Genomic DNA, 18,642 nt, shown 5'->3' with positions numbered 1-18,642 from the left:
TTAGTAGCCAGTCACGGTCACGAAGGAGACTTGCTCCGTTCGCACTGGAGGACTATGGTGTGTCTAACTTCTAATTTCTCCTTTGAATGTAGGTGTAAAGTAGTTCAAAATTAGAGTCATGCGTTTGGATACTGATGTTTGTACACATGAAAAAATGAATTTTGGACACAAAAAAATTGTATAATCATAGAAATAATAGTAGAGAGACTGTTTTGATTTCCTGTTGTTTTTCTTGAAAAATACATATGCCTTTTTAATTTATCTAATTGCCTCTGCACATATTTTGAAGGAAAACAATGAAGATTTATTATCATTTTCCCATCTTTTTGCAAATCATCATCTGTATGATTTGATGGTAAATTATATTGCTCAAAATCTCATATATTTTAACTATATATATATATATATATACACACAAGTAAAACGAATGTAAAGAAGTATTTGCTTTTCTTATAGACTCAGTTCAGATAAATAAATCACAGGGTACAACAAAGATGTAAGTAGAATATAATATGTAATTATTCATGACGTAATGATATAATACATATAATACAAAATGCTGTAATATTTTTAGGGCTGTATCTTGATACATGATACATCTCTTGATATTTTTAAATGGGAGTGAGAAACAAAAATGAAATATAATGATATTGTTTTTTGACCAGATACCTTGATATCAATATTGTGATTATAATGCAGGGCTGACAAGCAGTACTTTCAGAAAACAATAGTACAATGACATTTGTGATACATAATTCCCAGTTATGTGGATATGATGACTAAGTGGGTATAAGCAAGAATTAGAACAACATAAACAGTCTGGTGAGGTCATAATAGTACATCGCTTTACTTTAAGGTGGACAACTTTTGCTATATAAAGCTATAAGCCCATTTATGCCAGTCAAAGTAAAAGGGGATGACATGAATAGTCAACACTGAGCTCATACTTGAGACTTTTTTCCTCACAATTTCTGCTGATTATTTCATAATTAAGATTTACCATGGGAATGTTTTTGTTTTTTTGTCAAGACTAAGTCTAAAGGCGGAAATGTGTTTCCACAACAGAATTCCACAATCTAAAACAAAACATAGTCTCCTATCATGATAACGACACAAAATGGAAACACTGCCCTGGTCTAGCTATTAAAGAACAGGGAAAGATGGTCATTAAATCTAAATTGGTTACCTGGACCTTTTTTTTTGTTTGCTATGTAATGTAGTGACTTCAGTCAAGGTTAAAGGTTCAGTCCATTCAGCCATAAAAATGAACCAATGTTAATTAAAGAGGAAATAAAAACTCAGATAAAGATGGTGTAATATCTGCACTGGATATAATCCCACCTGCACCAAATGTGCCAGCCTTTGCTTAACCATTACGTTCATCTGTATACATATAATAAGAACAGACAAACAAAGTAATATGATAATGTAGAGCTGTGCTGACTGCTTTCCCTCATGCAGTCCAGGTATTGTATGTTGACTGTGCTCACTTTGTCCTCTGATAGTGTGAGATTTAAAGATTGTAATTCATCCAGCCGTGTATTTACCCCACGGATCCTGACCTGGGAGGCAGCAGGGGGACGTGCAGCCCTCCCCTTTAAACATGCACGCACACACCCCTTTAAACACGTCACTCGCCAGGCTGGCTGGCTGGCTGGCTGGCTAGTAAGTATTTGGCGGTGTGGTGTGTGCGGTCGGACTGTGGTTGTGTCTCAGGTCTGGTCGTGTTGACAAACGACACACTTCGGACGCAATTTCATCGCGGGAGAGATGGGAATTCAGAAGAGATGGCTCTAAAACGAATTGCCCTGCCGCTGCTGGCCCTGTGCGGGCTGGTGGCTGTCGGTAATGGTAAGTTTCAGCTGAGCACCTCTCCGGCTTTTGTCTCGATGTGTTTTCCTGGACTGGGCATCGCCTGTTGTCGCTCATCGTCATGGCGCTCTTGGATCGGGGATTTGGCTAACCGCGTCTAGCTAGCGTCGACCTCAAAGACGACGGTTGCTCTTCTCCAGCGACCAAAAGTCACGCTGTTTATTTGTCTCTTGATGGTGATTTTTAGTTTTTTAGTTTATTTGTATCGAGTGAGAAACCCCGACGTGTTAATGAACGTTCATTGAACACGGAGCAAGTAGCTGAACCACAACAACAACATGGTGGGACTGTTTGTTTCGAGGCGCCCGCTAACGTCGGTTAGCCAACTAGATAATAAACAGTTTAAAGTTGAATATTTTTGATATTTGTGGCCGTGTTGTGAGCTGTGGGGCTGAATTTGAAGCATCTTAATTGTGAATATGTATAAATAATAAAACGGGTCCAGTCCACAGTTGGTGTTGAAGTTGTCTGTCGCTGTTATGCTAACATATTTACAAAACAATCTCAATACAGGCTTGTGACTGCTTATCTCTGTGTTGCCCGACCACAGCACCCTGTAATGATAGCAGGCTGGTTAGGCATGTGCAGTGTGGTCGGTTACAGTTTCCCCTCACATGTTGTGTGCGCTGGATAACAGCAGAAAAGGAGTCTCTGAACGCAGGCCTAACCTACTTTGTGCATGAAATGTGTTTTTGAGTGTAAACACTGGCAGCTCTTCCATTGGTGTCCATTTGTAAGGAGTGAAAAGGCTGCTTAGTGGCCTCCAGCACAAAGTGAATGCTGGCATAGGGCGACAACAGCCGTGCATTCAGACGTCCCAGACAGAAGTCAGAGTTGAAGTCTGGGTTCATTGTGATGGAAATGTGGCAAGTGGGGTCCTTTTGAGGCGCCAGTTATGGGGCTGCTTCAGTCTGAATCCTCCCTGTCTGCTGGAGCAGCTGATACCCAGCACCCCACCACAGCCTGGACTGGGGCATATGTTGCACTAAACTTGTGGTTGTTTTCCTCTGCAGCCACTCTTCTTTGACTTTCTCCGAATGCCCCACTTTTACATTTTAGGATTGAATAGATTTTCACTTGAGGCGCAAGAGGAAAAAAAAAATTGGCCGTCACTGCAGTCATCTTGCCTTGTTTCAACATGCCACTCTACAGATAAACTAAGTAATAAAAAAAAATCAAGTCTGTGTGCCAGAGTAAATATCCTGACTTCATTGTCATCTATTACAGTGTGTGTGGCGCTTTAAACACTTGAGTCATCCTTCCAAGAAACGCATAAAATATTCCTCCCCCGCTCAATTTAGATACGGGTTCGGTATACTAAGGCTGCACAGTTCATATGAGGTATGCTGAGAAAACTATCACACCTGAGAAGTCAGTTTGTTTGACTGGGTCACTCCAACATTAACAGTGATGTGTGAGGGTTGAGTGGGGGGTTGGGGTGCAGCATTAGCAGACAGGGGGTGATGATTGGTTTGTCCAGCTGGCGGGGTCTGTCGTGTTAAGGGGCCCACAAGTCTGTCTGGAGCCATGGTTTCACACCATATAATGGATTTTACCATGCAAGCACTGAAACCAGACAAACCTGAAAGCAGCTACACTAGAGCAGATTCCAGGCCTGTGGCGAGTGTAGTTATGTTTTTGTGAGAATACTGTTTACTCACAGCTTTGATGAATCTGTCACGTGTTGTTGGCTTCATCAGGATTTAGGAGTCACTGGTGTTATGGGCATTACATGCCTGTGTGACGCAGTCTGCCTGGGTGCATTGAGCACAATAGCAATGTGATATGGGCACTGTCAACCACACTGCCGTGAGGTAGGGCGCGTCCCTCTCTTTCTTTTTTCCTCCCACCCTCCTCTTTCTCTGTCTCTGTCATATAAAAGCCTGGGTGCTTTATCAGAATTTAATCTGTACTTTGTTATCTGTGGTCCCACTTCGGCTTTCACTTACTCACTGACACCATAGGGTGCTGAAGAAAGCTCTGGCATGGGCTGTGTTTAAAGGAAGGCCTTTGGCTAAATTAACTCGAGCTATCTCTCGCACTCTGCACTCTCTTTTAGTGGCCCTTCCACACACTATCAGGGCTGTGCCAGAGTCTTGTCATTCCCTGGCTTCCCTCCTGTGTAAAATCAAAGAGAGGCCGATTTGAAAACAGAAAAGTCCCTACTTCTCAACTTGTTCAGGAGAGCTTAACTCTGCTACAGGTGCTGTTTAATGTCAAATTTGACGTGAAGGAGTTAAGGTGAGCGAGTCAGATTGGAACATGTGTACACCTGCCCATTCTTTTCAGAGCCAAGGGAAGGCACGGAGAAAGATAGAAAAGTTATTGGGTTCAAAGGTGTGTGTCTGTGAAGAGAAGAGAGTTTGGACTTGGGAGTGGGGATAGTATTTCCACTTGGCTTAAGCTTGAAAAGGAGAGTTTTTCCCCTAATTGTGTAGCAGTTGTTGAGGCCTGTTTTAGATAGATAGATGTTTTTAGCAGCTGGATCCCTGCAGCTGAATTATGATCAAATTAAGTTTCACATCCCATGTATATAATTTCTCCCCTGCTCAGACACCTCCTCCTTTTTAGAGATCTTTGTTTACTAACAATTTCTACAATGTGGCAGAGAGCCGGTCAGGGTCAGGTCGGGTCCGGGGTGGTCTAGTTTTCCCCCCATAATGACGAGTGTTGTTAATGACCTCTGTTGGCCCAAAGGCACAGAGCCCTAATTGCTACAGCAGACAGTGTAGCCTCTGACTGACCCAGCTCCGCCATTACTGATGTTGGACCACAAGGGATTACTACCACCACTACCAGGCAGCAATTTCACCTTGGGTTGTCCACTCCTCCTCCATGAGGTTAATTTACTATGTACTCTTTATTTAAAAGGTTTTTCATAGTATGCGTTGTGTCAGTGGTTTGTGCCGTACCTTAAGTGTACTTCGAGACAGAGAGTTGTTATTGTCACAGTACACCCAGACAGACCCGGTAGCTATTTGAGTTCATGTCTATAGGGCTAAACCTGACACCCGTCCTCCATTACATGTCTCTTTGTAGAGGTGTTTGATTTGTGTTTTGGCTGTTGCTGGAATGTAGATTAGACTTGCTCTGCCTACTTCTTTTTGTGCTGGAAGGTGTGCAGTCTCCTTCTCTACAATACTTCTCTGACATTGATTTGCTTTGATTGGTGTGATCCAGAGAAGGACAGTGTGTAAGAAATCTTTTGCCCAGGATTATAGTGCAAGTCTATATTATCTAACTAGTTCTCCAATTAGGTTTTAAACGTCTACGTCTTGTCTTTCTACGGCCTCCAAAGTGATGTTGGCTCAAAAAGAAACTGAGTGTGTTTCACTTGGCAGTTACAATGTCATCCTGGCAATAAACTCCAGTGTGCAAAGTTGCTCTTTTTGTGTAATAAATTTAATTTTATTAAGATTAATGTGGCAGAACCATTTCTACTGGTCGTTGTGTATTCCTACATCAGCACAGCATTAGGGCTGGGGCTATTAGATGATGGTAATAAGATCTAGTTGTTTTTGGTGTCATAATATTACCCAATTACACATTGTATGCTAAATAACATTAATGCACTACATTTCCACGCTGAGCAGCATGGCGTCATTATCTACACTTATATTTTGTTTTGAATGGTAGCCCTGATTTACAGTCAGCACCAAAATATTCTATTTGGTGTCTGCTTATTATTTAGACAATGAAAGCATGCATTACCAAGTAAAGGCTGGTAGCTTAACATATTGAGCATTCAGCCCTGGCCCATTACCTGGTTGATATTCAGCTTTTTCACGATTATCTGTAACATTAAATTTTCTGTGGGTTTTTCCATCAAATTTCCATTCAATTTTTGACATAGTTTCATTTTTACTACAAATGAATATTGGTCTCAAATATTGGTTTTCAGTCTCTTTGACTTCTTATCTGTGTCGACCCTAACTACAAAGACTAATGACCTTTTGTTTCTTAATACTTCGACATTGTATTGGAATTTGAAAAAATATGAGTAAATCCTCAATACAGAAAACATCATAACATTTAATTGCATACCCAAAACAATCAATAAAATGTTTTAATAGTAATGCTTAGGTCCTTGTAATGGTAGGAAACCCTGTCGTCCTGGCAACGTCTTAGCTAATGTTGGTGGCATGCTTCTGTAAAAAAAAACTTGCATGTTAACTTATCGGGTCAGCAAAAATGGTCAGCGTCATGATCATATATCAATAAGTTGGTAAGATACGTACAATATATAAAAGATAAGTATCATAAGGAAATATGTGATAGTATGAAAATTTCATGTCACATTTATGCTGGTCAACATATTTATGATTCACGATATTATCCTGAAAACCATCCAAATATTCTTGAAACTTGAAATAAATAGGGATAGTGTGCAAGCTCAGCCTTCATGTCATGTTGACAGGCTAAGCAAAGTCAAAATAAATCAGGAGACCAATTCATGACTGAACGGCAGCTAGCTAGACAGCTTTATCAAGTAATTAAAGTGAGGACATCAATGATTGTCCCAAAAATGAGCACTTATTATGAGGTCCTCGTCAGCATACACAATAAAATCTTTTATCATCCAGACCCTAACAATACGTCAATGAAGTAGTGATCATGACAGGCCTATCTGTTGGTTAGTCCCAAAACAGTGTTGAAGCTCGATAACCAGCTGTAACTGTTACCAGGGTAAAACAACAGTTGTAGAGAGGAAGAAAAAGGAGCAATTGTTAAGTCTCTGCAAATACTCAGAAGGGTTTTTAAGCTCAAGTCACATGGTAGATAAATTGGCTCACAATACCGAAACATACTTCAGCATTATAGAGGCAACGTTGACCAGTTTGTGAATTTGTGCAGCAGTCCAGTGTGAGCCTGAGTTCACACTTGTGTGCCTTTGAACTCATCCAGGGCCACAGACAGACAGACAGGATGGGATGTAGCCTCGAGGGTGGTGGTTGGTAGAGATAGTAGAAGCAGCATCAGCCCCAGAGACTTCACTTTAGAATCAGATCAGTAATCTGACCCTGAGATGCAGACAAAGGTAATGACTTTCCTCCTTCCCCTAGCATTGATTAGGACACAGTTTTGTGTGCTCGTGTGTGTGTGTGTGCCGGCCCGCGCGTGTGTGTGTGCACTCACACTGTCTGGTGGCGTCTGCTTGTCTTGATCAGCTCTCAGTCTGGTATCTGTATGGATCTAATTTCAGCTGGTGCATTTTGGTAATGGTGCTCTGCTCCCCGTACACACGCATGAACCGACTGTCTCTGTCTGCGACGCGTAGCCCCCAGAAACCCACTTTGTGTGTGTGTGTGTGTGTGTAACCTCCGCCACCCTGCGCTAAGCACGCTTAAGAGCGTTTTCCACAGTCTTCATCATCTTGCCGTACTACAAAGTTCACCTCTGTTTTGACAGAGTTGCGCCGCACGAGTTTGTCCAAACAACACATGTACACACACACACACACAACACGGTCATCGAGGTTAATGTGTGAAGGTGTTTGGAATGGGACTATGCTGTGGTTTTTAGTGGGTCCAAGTTAAGGCGGCGCTGGTTATGGCAACAATGTTTTATTAATCCCTTCCTCACGGTGTCTCCCATTTCCTGTCTCAACATGAACGGAATGATAGGAACTTCACACACTAGCAGCTCAAAGGAATCGCTCTTTGCGCTGTTTTCTCCCCTCTTTCTTCCACTGTTCCCCTTTTCCTGTTATTTACCCCCTCCCGCAAGTCAAAGTCTAGACTGGGTTTTAATGACAGACGCAGCTGGTCACTTGGGCAGACCTCGATCGCAGCTGGGGGGCCCCGTAAGTCCCCCTCGTTACCCTCTGCCCCCTCCCCTACGTATTGTCCTGCCCAATTTGGGACCAGCCCCCATCCTGTCTGGCCCAGAGCAGCCCCCAAACATCGAGGTTGTTACCCCTGGCCCTGTCCCCTGCGTAGTGCACCACCCATCCCCCCACGCTTGCTGCTCCATGCAGAAGTGCGCTCCCCCACTCCACTCCGCTCTTTGTTCGTGCAGGGCCAGTCCAATCCCTCCTCATGTCGTCTTAATCTCCACACAAAGGGCCAGTGTAAAGACCACCAATTATGTGGATACAAGAGCAGAGTTCACTCAAAAACCACACACACCCGGCCTCTACTCAGATCCATGTGTATTTAGGCTTGATATTATTCCTTCAAGTTTAGCTTTTTGACACTTCTGCTCTGAATCCTTCTAGATATGCAGAGCACTGTGCGAACAACATGGCATTTAGGAAAATGCTAGTGTGCCAGGAGTTCTTTCTTAGTTATATACCAGTGGGCTGTCTGGTATGATTGAAGTTTTATTTTACGTTTCATTTTTGAGGGCTTGTTTACACATTGTGCCATCTTTTGTGAAATGTTGGGCTGGGTGATATGGTGAGGATATACACAGTGGTGTGAGATCAGTAATTTGATATGAGTGTGAGATGGTTCACGATCAGCGAGAATAATAATTTTTGTGTCACTATTTAATTCTCAGTTTAAATCAGAATGATGGGGCATCTAATGGAGTCTGTATCAAACAAATATGTTTTCTTGCATCTGGAGTACAAAATGTGTAGAGCAGGGTGTCTCTGCAGGACTCTTGTACTTCAGTATGATGTTGTTCTGTCACACATTTTCTCTTCATCAAAGAAATTGAAGGTTTCTGCGATTAGGGTATTAGGGCCTTTGGCCACATTGGGATTTCAATAATATTTTGATCAATTGTGCAGCCCCACTGTGGATTGACCTTTTTATTTTTCAGGTTACATTGTGTCATCTGCTGTGAATGACCTGTCCACTCGTAGAGATTTGTATTAAGAAGTATCCCTTTAATATTTCTGGTGGTGTTAGATTGTAATGGGAAATGAATCAGTGATTAGGCCTGTTTCATGACAATATTATATTGGCTTCACTGGATTTTTTTCTTCCATGTGATAAATGACCTTAATTTGTTTTGTATTTAGGTAACTGGATCAGGTTATTTTATCTATAAATGTTTTCTGTCTCCATCAATATATATTTTATGACCTCAAACAACAGAGGCAACCCAGGCAGTCCATGTAAGAAAGAGGTGTCAAAACAAGTAAATAATTATTAAAAAGCCTTTATCAGAGAGGCTAAATCATTAAAAAAGACAGTGGGTCTTCATCACCAAACCGTTGTTTGATATTTTGTGTGTCTATCTATCTATCTATCTATCTATCTATGTATCTATCTATCTATCTATCTATCTATCTATTTATTTATTTATTTATTCCACATAGGCCACCCATAGTGTTGTTGTTTTGTGTGTAAGCAGCCTACATATGGTATAGTTACAACCTTTAACGAAACGGAGACGTCACCACAAACCAAACTCTTGGTAGACCACAAGCCATCCATGGCCGACTGGGGAGGGGAATGTGTGTGTTTCCAGCCATGTTTGGTTTCCTTCCTGAGCTTCTGTCTGTATGTCTGTGGACCATCTGTCTTGCCACACACAGAGTCTCCATGATGGATGTGCCTGTTCATGTCAGATTCATGGTGTTCTCATCAGATTGCTGTTGTTAATTTTTTGCTGTCTATTACTGCAATGTGTGTGTGGTGAGATGATTTCATAACCCTCAGGTTGATTCTCATGATGAAACTAAAGATTAAATGTAGTTTACAGCAGTTGGCTGTAATGTGAGTGGAGAGTGACGGCTGTCTCTCACAAATGTACACGGTTTTAGAAGTTGCACTTACTTTGAGGATGGATGGACCAAAATGGCTCGTGTCTGGACTCAGTAGCTGCAGAGTTGTCAACATCAGGCCTAAACAAGAGGAGCTTAATGGCGGGAAGGAGGGATCCAAGTTGTCTGATTTGATGATGGATATGGAGTGTCGTCAAGCTTTCTAACCCTACAGCTGTTACTCCTGTCATCTGTTTTTGTTTAACTAAAATATTTTGCTGTATTTATGTTGCAGATTAGTGTGATGTGGCACAGAGCTTGTTTTTCTCTCTTTATCAGGCCCAGCCTGCTTCACCTCTGTGTAATCTGCAGGAAATTCCATCTGCATGCGAGCTGTAGTGATTTTGGACACAGTCAGCCAAGAGTTCCTGCCACTTTCCCGCTCACCTCCTGGAGAGCAACACTCACACACACATGCACTCACGCAAACACTAAACAGATGAGAAATATTACTGATAGTGTTCCACATTTCCAGTTACTGCTCAGTGGACGAGAAGACACATCAGCATACAGGCTTGATGCAAAAAACATTCCCACACAGAACACAACCTCCCTGACTTCAGTAGCGTTGAAACCTATGACAGCAAGGTTTGTGGTTTTGCCTGTTGGATGTTAACATAGTGATGGCGCAATCAGTGCATCAGTCATTTTGAATTTTTTTTTTTTTTAACACTGAACAAAAGCCTTATCGTGTGACAGCTCTGTTGGTTTCAAGAATGTGTTTAAATCTGCTGACACCTTTTGACAGAGACCCAAGTTGGTACAAAGAGGGAAGATCAGTGAGCTCATCTGGTCAAAGAAACCCTCAGGATAAGACACAGGGGATTAGTGGAAGCTTGCCACTCTTAAAATCTTTTCTTTCCTCCGTGGCAAACATTGTCAGTGGTCCAACTGATGCTGAGCTGCTTCTTTTTCAAGGAGAATAGGGATTGAAATTCCTCCCTGTTTTGTGTCTACTGTGTTGTTGTTGGTACGGTGGCCTAGTCTTCAGTAAGTCCACAGCGATTAGTCTTGAGTGGTCCAGCCTTTGTTTTCCAACCATGGATCGGCTCTTGGCCTGTCACGCCTCGTTCACGGCACTGTTGTCAGTCAGACAGTTTGTCATTTACCACTGACAGGGATTTGGTTGAGCTCAGCCACTTCTCTGTTTTGTTTTTTTTTCCCCCATGTGAAAACTAGTCCCACAGTCTCACTACCATCTAGCCTTGCCTGGTCCTGCTTTGCGCTCTATTTAGTCACAGAAAACCTTGGAAGAAGCCTTTTGTACTGACCTTAATCTAAATGAGAAGCATGTGTGCTATGACTCAAAATCACATTTCACTCCAAATCTAATCAGTTTGCAGTTGCTCTCTTAGTTGCCCAACCAACTCTGGCTCTGCTTTAGATGTGGCAGATTTGTGCGGAGTGAGTGTGTAGATGGACCACAGTAGTTTTATCATTATAGCGGCTGCAGCTGAGTTCCATTGTGTCAGCTTTAATAGGTCACTGTGCAGGAGGGTGCTGTGTTTAATAAAACTCCTGTCTCATTAGCTTAAACAGTGGCAGTTCTCTGTCAGTGTGAGAAAGACAGAGGAGAGGAATGGAGCAGAATGCTGCATTGGGGATTTGGCAGGAGCTCTCTCCCCTTGTTGGGTTTCACTTTGTCTGTCCCACTGGGCAGGTCCGTCTCCACCCTGCATGTTTGGGTTCATCTGCAGTGAAGGATCTGATTTCAGGGCCGCTGGGGCCGTCTGGCTGCTGCTGCTCAATTTCAAGCTCTGTGTCTGCACATCACAGAATGCTTACAACTGAATTGACTCTATACTCTTTACATCCTGTGTTGAAACTGTGGGGTTGGCTTGCCCTCTGCTGGACAAAATGTTGAATCGCTATGGATGACTTAAAACTTATAGCTGTTATTTTCTTGTCTATTCCTTCAGCTCTACGTTGTAACTGCACAAACTGTGAGAAGCAAGGCTATGAGTGCGAGACAGATGGCGCCTGCATGGCCTCCACATACTTCATCCAGGGGAAGGAGCAACACGTACGCATCTGTATTAACCGGGACAATCTGGTCCCCCCTGGACAGCCCTTCTACTGTCTGAGCGCTGAAGGCCTGCTCAACACACATTGCTGCTATGAAGATTACTGCAACAGTATTGACCTGAAAGTCCCTGGTGAGGTTACATCATCAATCATGAGAGCTCCATCAGTCCAACGGCAGCACTATTGCACAGAATGTTAAAGTGATCACATCTGCTTCTCCTCCTAGTCCCAACAACAGAAGTATGGTCGGGCCCAGGGGGCTCCTGGGGGCCGGTGGAACTGGTGGCGGTCATCGCAGGGCCAGTGTTCCTACTCTGCGTGCTGCTGATGGTCGGAGTATTTCTGTTCCAGTATCATCAGAGGGCTTACAGCCACAGGCAGAGGCTGGAGGTTGAGGACCCATCCTGTGACCATCTGTACTTGGCCAAGGACAAGACCCTGCAGGACCTCATCTATGACATGTCCACCTCTGGATCAGGATCTGGTCAGTACATGGTGCCTCACCGATGTGACATAGTTATGAAATTTTTAAAAAGATATGTAGTTCTGAAACACAAAGACCAAGAAGCAGAGCCATCTTCTATATGTGATTCTATAAATATGAACATGAATGATTCATCCGCAACCCTTAATGACCTACACCTACAGAACATGCATACGTGGAATGCTGGCTAAATGTTTGGTCATCTCTCTGCTGCCCCCTGCAGGTTTGCCCCTGTTTGTGCAGCGGACGGTGGCTAGAACCATTGTGCTACAGGAGATAATAGGAAAAGGACGTTTTGGGGAGGTGTGGAGAGGGAAATGGAGGGGAGGAGATGTGGCGGTGAAGATCTTCTCATCCAGAGAGGAGCGCTCCTGGTTCAGAGAGGCAGAGATCTACCAGACAATCATGCTGCGCCACGAAAATATCCTGGGATTCATAGCAGCAGACAATAAAGGTGAGGAGGTTTATGGAGACCTGGACTATTTATATTTATTATCAAGGACCACTGTTCAGCTACATTTTGAGATTATCCAAACAACAAAAAAGTCAAAGTACTTTCAAATCTAAAGAAAAGAAGGTTTGGATGTGGAAGAGAGCCATATTTTCTTTTGCAGAATAGAGTTCTGTCTGAGTTTAAGGGGAGATACTGCAAGTAAAAAAATATATATAATTACCATTAAACTTCCCCAGTTGATTATATAGATTGAGACAATTATTTTTTGTATTACCAGTGATTAAATATGTAAATAAGGCTAACAAGTTTAATATGCATAAAATAATCTACAGAATAGGGATCTGAACTAAAATAAACACCTAAATGTGTTTGTTCAGTGTTTTATGTCCACGAGTCTCAAAAAAATTAGGACAAAACTGCACACTGTCTAGCTCACTTTTAATTCTTCATTCTCCACAAGTCTGCAAGAAGACATGTTAATAAACTAAATAAAATAGCTGGATAAATTCTAAATCACGTTTTCACTTGTAGTGTCTCCCTACAACTTTTCCAGTAATTGAGTGAAAATTAAAATGTAAGTTCTCTCTGACTCATTTTGTTTTGCTCTCTTCCAGACAATGGCACATGGACTCAGCTGTGGCTGGTGTCAGACTATCACGAGCATGGCTCTCTTTTCGACTACCTGAACCGCTACTCTGTCACCATCGAGGGCATGATTAAACTGGCCCTGTCTGCTGCCAGCGGCCTGGCACACCTACACATGGAGATCCTCGGCACTCAGGGTGAGATGACCCGTCATGTAAAAACGTAGCAGGCAATGAATAAACAAATGAACTCAGCGGGAACAGAACAGCGCACAAAGTGGTTATTTACATTCAACAAGCAGGGGCTATTTCTGCTGAGCTCTTGATGCAGATATAATGATGTGTTATCCGGTCTCCTGCAGGTAAACCTGGCATTGCTCACCGTGACCTCAAGTCTAAAAATATCCTGGTCAAGAAGAATGGCATGTGTGCTATAGCTGACCTCGGCCTGGCAGTCCGCCACGAGTCCATCACAGACACAATCGATATAGCACCGAACCAGCGCGTGGGCACTAAGAGGTGAATGTTTCCATCATCATAAGCACACAAATAGAGATATGCAGTTCTTTGAAGGGAAACATTGTACACTTTATGTATTATCTACAAATCCCATGTACACAAACAAGTGTTGTCTACATTCCATAGGACCTCCGTAAAAAAACTATTAAAGACATACTAGTGAGCCACAGCTTGAACTGTCGCTGTGGTGTAAATAGTATAGGTCAATGTGGTAATTTGATTGGTCGCCTAGTCTTAAAAATGTCAGGCTTAAGGAAACAGACATTTTTCATCCTTTTCTAAGATGATGTCCTTAAATGTCTTGTCCAAAGATCTTCAGTTCACTCATCAGAAACTGGAAAATTACATTTTAAGGTGCTGGAATCAGAGATATTTACTCCAACGAATTAATAGATTAAATTAATGGCTGACAACTATCTTCATTAAGACCTAATGAGCTTAGGGCTGAGTGCTACTAATAAGATAGAAAAGTCAACATACATAGAGATGCATTCTTGATTTTAGTCCCTTTTTATATTGAAGTGGTTGACAATAACATACAATATTTAACAGAGACCATTAACCTTGAATTATATCATAAAATGGCCAAAAGTCTGATTGTTACTACCTTTTAATGACTGAAAATGAATCTAAACTGATGTACTACCACCTGCCCCTCGTGTCCACCTCAGGTATATGGCTCCAGAAGTCTTGGACGAAACCATCAACATGAAACACTTTGATTCCTTTAAGTGTGCTGACATTTACGCGCTGGGTCTGGTGTACTGGGAGATTGCACGTCGCTGTAATGCAGGAGGTAAGACTACGTTCATCAGCTGATGTCACTGAATCAGTATGTGTAAAAGGAGCATGAGAGTGAGAGGGCTTCTTCTTCACTGTGTGCTGCAGGTATCCACGAGGAGTACCAGCTGCCCTACTACGACCTGGTGCCCTCTGACCCCTCCATAGAGGAGATGAGGAAGGTGGTGTGTGACCAGAAACTGAGGCCCAATGTGCCCAACTGGTGGCAGAGTTACGAGGTATGTCTCACTCTATATAGACTAAACACCAACAGCTGCACTGGCCGTCCTCTAATAATACATTCAGCGGCTGTATAGGAAGGCAGCTCAGCTTTATCAGTTGGATTGTACAGGAAGTCCTGAGCTGGATATGAACTGCTAACAATAAAAGGTTATGCAGGAGTATTAAAATAATTGTGTTGTCTTACTAATTTAATTTTTAAAAATATTTTAACTTCAGGGCTCCAGACCAACCTACGCCAACCTCTTTTATTTAGGTTATGGATTAAATTAAAATTTATAATTTAAAGTTTACAATTTAATATCCAAAAAATATGTTTATAGGCAAGTATGTTTTAAAGGCACCTGTCTACACACCTAGTTGGTGTTTATTAAGATATATTTATTTACATTTTTTAATATATCACATTCTATTAATCTTTGAACTGGAAAAATCACATCGTCAAATATTTCCTCTTCTGCCATCAGAATAATCAATAATTAGATAATCATTAAATCAAAGTGCCTTAAATCAGCCTGGTGAGTAATGGCCAGCAGTAGAAGAAGTCTGATTGTATGGAGTCTTAAGAGAAAGGGGCCAAAATTCTCACTTGATTGATTACCTTGGTAAACAGTTTTCTCATTTGTTTATGGTCTCAATCGTTAAAATTTACTGCTAATTCAATACACTACCACTGGGACTGTCAGAAATTTACACAGGCTTAATTTTCCTAATGTCTGTAAAGTGAGAGCTGTCCCCTCTGAATCCCTTCTTCTGTTTAATAATTTGTCTCAGTCTAATAAATTGAACCTGTGTTCCTTTTCCCATGCAGTCACTGCGTGTGATGGGCAAGATCATGAGGGAGTGCTGGTACGCCAACGGAGCAGCCAGACTGACTGCCCTGCGCATCAAGAAGACCCTGTCTCAGCTCAGCGTGGAGGAGGATGTCAAGATGTGAGCGGCCAGGCGGCGTTTGAGGAAACGGGCGAGCTGGAGACGCACAACCAGACCACACTCCCCTAGGAAAACAAACACTAAAGACAGACTGCAAATGAAAACCCTGCCAGTTTTAAAGCCACACTCCAAGTTGTGACAAGGCCTACCTCACCTTTTTAGCCAAAACTACTGAGAGTCACCCTTCCCCTTCCTGACTTTACTCCCGCCTTCCCCTTTGTTCCTCGTGTCTCCTCCCTCTTCCCTTCGATCCCTATTTCTCCATGGGCCACAACACTAAAGCACTACCACTGTTAATATCATCACACGTTTGTTTTCATTTCCCATGGCAGGAATTCTTACAACTGTACAGTGACGGGATTTCTTTAGTTTGTTTGTTTGTTTGCTCTTTTTTTTACCTCTCAGAAATGTGTCCCATAATGGACTGACCTTGTCCAGAAGAGTCGAGAACATTGTGGCTTTTACGTTTGAGATAACACTTCATAGTCTGTTGGCCATGCAACACATCACATTCTGTTGAGCGAGTGAGTGAGTGTGTGGGGGGGGGGGCTGAAGCACTGTTTTCTAGCCGTGAGTGTGTGAGAGGTGTCTGGACTACTAGCATGTTTTTAAGACACTAAGACGTCCTCATTAGACAAATCAAGTAATGGGACGTTTGGTAGTTAAGCATGAACAGCCGCTAAACGAAAACAGAAATTAGGTGCACTCAACTGTAGCTTCCTCATCACGTGTGGCTCCTTCAGGTGTCTCATACCGGATGTGGTCCACTCCTGGTGTTCGTTTTTGAAATGTGGCAGGGATAATGTTTTGGGATGGTTTTTATTTATTTGTTGATAGTTTTTATTTCATTCTTGTTGAAGAAAAACACTGTGAGATGAGATGTGACAAACCAGAGCCTTGACGCGAAAACAAGTCGTTCAGTCGAGTCTTCATCTTTCAGACGTTAGATTTTAAGGGGTCGTCGCATTCATTTAATAAGAGTGCAAACGTGGATGTAGCCATAGCGACCCCGTTTGTGACAGGCAATGACATCGTGCACACTGAGCAAATAAGAGGCGTATGAAATGGCAATGAAAAATACTGTTTTTTTTAAATATATTTTTGTGTTTTGTGTAAAGACATCATGATGGGTGTTTACTTTTGACTTTGACATTAGACACTACTGATGATGGGTACATATGATTTGTATATAAAATATGCATTTTTTTTTCCTTTTTAATGCCACAAGCACCAGTGTGACATTTGAACAGTGATGGTTTTGCTTGAACGGTACTTTCGGAAGTCTGTTGTTTTGATCTGTCTGCATGGTTTCTAACTGTGCCGGGAAATGGGCTGTGTCATCTGCTGGAATTTGTTTTTTAACCTGCTCCTCTTATGACAATGTTTGGTGGTACTACTGATCCCAGATAATTTTACTGCGACATGTTTATTTTTTAATGTATAATTGTTGGCTTTGTTGAGTTCTTTTCAGAGCTCGGTAACGCAGATCTGTTTCCATAAAATGTCCTCCGGGGTGACATCTCTTTCTCATCGACACTGGAATATTTAGGAGCATCGTGTAACCTTGAATTCTGAAACTGCCAACGGCTATTTATTCAGAGACAGAGACAGCTGCTGACAGTTCACACAGGGAACATAAGGTTAGATGTGAAAAGCAGTTGAGACGTTTTTACCCTCAAAGACTGACGTGCTGTAAAGTGAAACTGCATGTTTTCATTCTACTTCAAGTCTGTCTGCAGACTAAACTATGAAAGTATTACACTGACGTTTGTCACCGTTGGGCTCTGCACTGTTATGTCCACATGGACTTTAGTTAATGTTAGTTCTGTCATCACTTGATCCAGAATCCATGTCATGTTAGAATCCATTTTTGCATGCTGTCTCAACACTGGGTCCTCTGAACCGAGGTTAGATGAACTTGAGACTTCCCTCCCCCCTACCTGTTGTTGTTTTTTCTTCCTTTTTTGTTCGCATCGTTGGCTGTGTACCCCAGAAATGTTGCTGCTACTGATAACATGGGTAGAAGTTCAGCAGGCAGATCAGAGAAGGGGAGATGGGAGGGGGGCAAATGTGAGGCTGCTGTCAGTTGAACCAAAATTGTCAAAACACTCTTGTCCATGTTTGGTTTGTTGCCATGGGTATATGACCATCAGACATCCTGTTCATAAGTAATACTTCAAGATTTCAAATCATGTTGTGCAAATCTTTTCAGACTTAGTTGAAAAGTGTATATAGATGATATACAATAAAGTCCTCTTTTTCTTATCTGTGGCTTCAGCTGTGGCGCTCATTAATAATGCCATGTAGTGTTTTCATTGTGAACTAAAAAATTCTAAGAAGGGTTTATTTTTGAGTCTGTTTCCCAACTTGTCAAATACTTGTGCTTAGGGGTGACTGCCGACCCGACCCACAATCCTAAAGCATCGGTATCTGACGAGCGGAGAGTCCATACAAAAAAGAGAAAGAAAGAAAGAAAACAAGAATTGCAAAATATAAGCATTGTTTAGAAAATGGATTGGTTCACTTATTTTGAAGTCTGTCTTAAAGGACAAGTTCACCCTCAATCACAATTATGTCATAATTTACTCAACCTGAAGTTTAGCGCATCGAGTTTGGTTTTGTTGTCAACAAGCTATTTGTGGCATCAAAACAGCATTGTGGCAGCGACTGAAGTAGACTGACACTTGTTTTATAGTGTGGAAAAAAAACAAAAAGATTCCATACAGCTGATCCAGCACGTCTCCAGAAGCCCTGAGATCACAAATTGATTTTAAAGACTTCACGTATCCCCTCTGACAAAGTGCACACTAATGCTTTCGGCTAAGCAGCTACACTTCAGCCTTGTGTAAATAATGTCTTTTTAAATAAATTTAGGGCCCCTGGGCCTCCTGAAGGTGAGGGTGAGTAGATAATGACTAAATCATTTGGGGCAAACTTACCCTATAAACAGGTTTGACTTTTTGTTTACATTTCTCCTGCCCATACTGGCAATGAACAGTGTACTTCTATAGCATTGTCGGACTCACAATGGTCA

The 18,642-nt window shown here is 42.1% G+C and overlaps 1 protein-coding gene across 1 annotated transcript; it reads left to right on the top strand.

The window, feature by feature from the left end:
- Positions 1–1,625: 1,625 nt before the first annotated feature.
- acvr1ba (activin A receptor type 1Ba) lies at positions 1,626–17,873 on the top strand. Its single transcript, XM_037104781.1, has 9 exons — positions 1,626–1,851; positions 11,509–11,745; positions 11,841–12,098; positions 12,322–12,552; positions 13,167–13,334; positions 13,499–13,655; positions 14,327–14,451; positions 14,544–14,674; positions 15,487–17,873. Exons 1-9 carry the CDS (start codon positions 1,788–1,790, stop codon positions 15,610–15,612), a joined length of 1,497 nt encoding a protein of 498 aa, XP_036960676.1. The 5' UTR covers positions 1,626–1,787; the 3' UTR covers positions 15,613–17,873.
- The last annotated feature ends 769 nt before the right edge of the window (positions 17,874–18,642 follow it).

Source organism: Acanthopagrus latus, chromosome 7 (assembly GCF_904848185.1).
Source record: "Acanthopagrus latus isolate v.2019 chromosome 7, fAcaLat1.1, whole genome shotgun sequence".
Classification (NCBI taxonomy): Eukaryota; Metazoa; Chordata; class Actinopteri; order Spariformes; family Sparidae; genus Acanthopagrus; species Acanthopagrus latus.
This window is presented reverse-complemented; position numbering and strand designations above follow the sequence as displayed.

What these genes read in the sequence shown, in the direction of transcription:
- acvr1ba (XM_037104781.1), top strand. Translation starts at nt 1,788, where the DNA reads ATGGCTCTAAAACGAATTGCCCTGCCGCTGCTGGCCCTGTGCGGGCTG. An exon ending in GGAGATCCTCGGCACTCAGG is followed by an intron (nt 13,335 to 13,498) that starts GTGAGATGACCC and finishes GGTCTCCTGCAG; the next exon opens with GTAAACCTGGCATTGCTCAC. An exon ending in ACGTCGCTGTAATGCAGGAG is followed by an intron (nt 14,452 to 14,543) that starts GTAAGACTACGT and finishes TGTGTGCTGCAG; the next exon opens with GTATCCACGAGGAGTACCAG.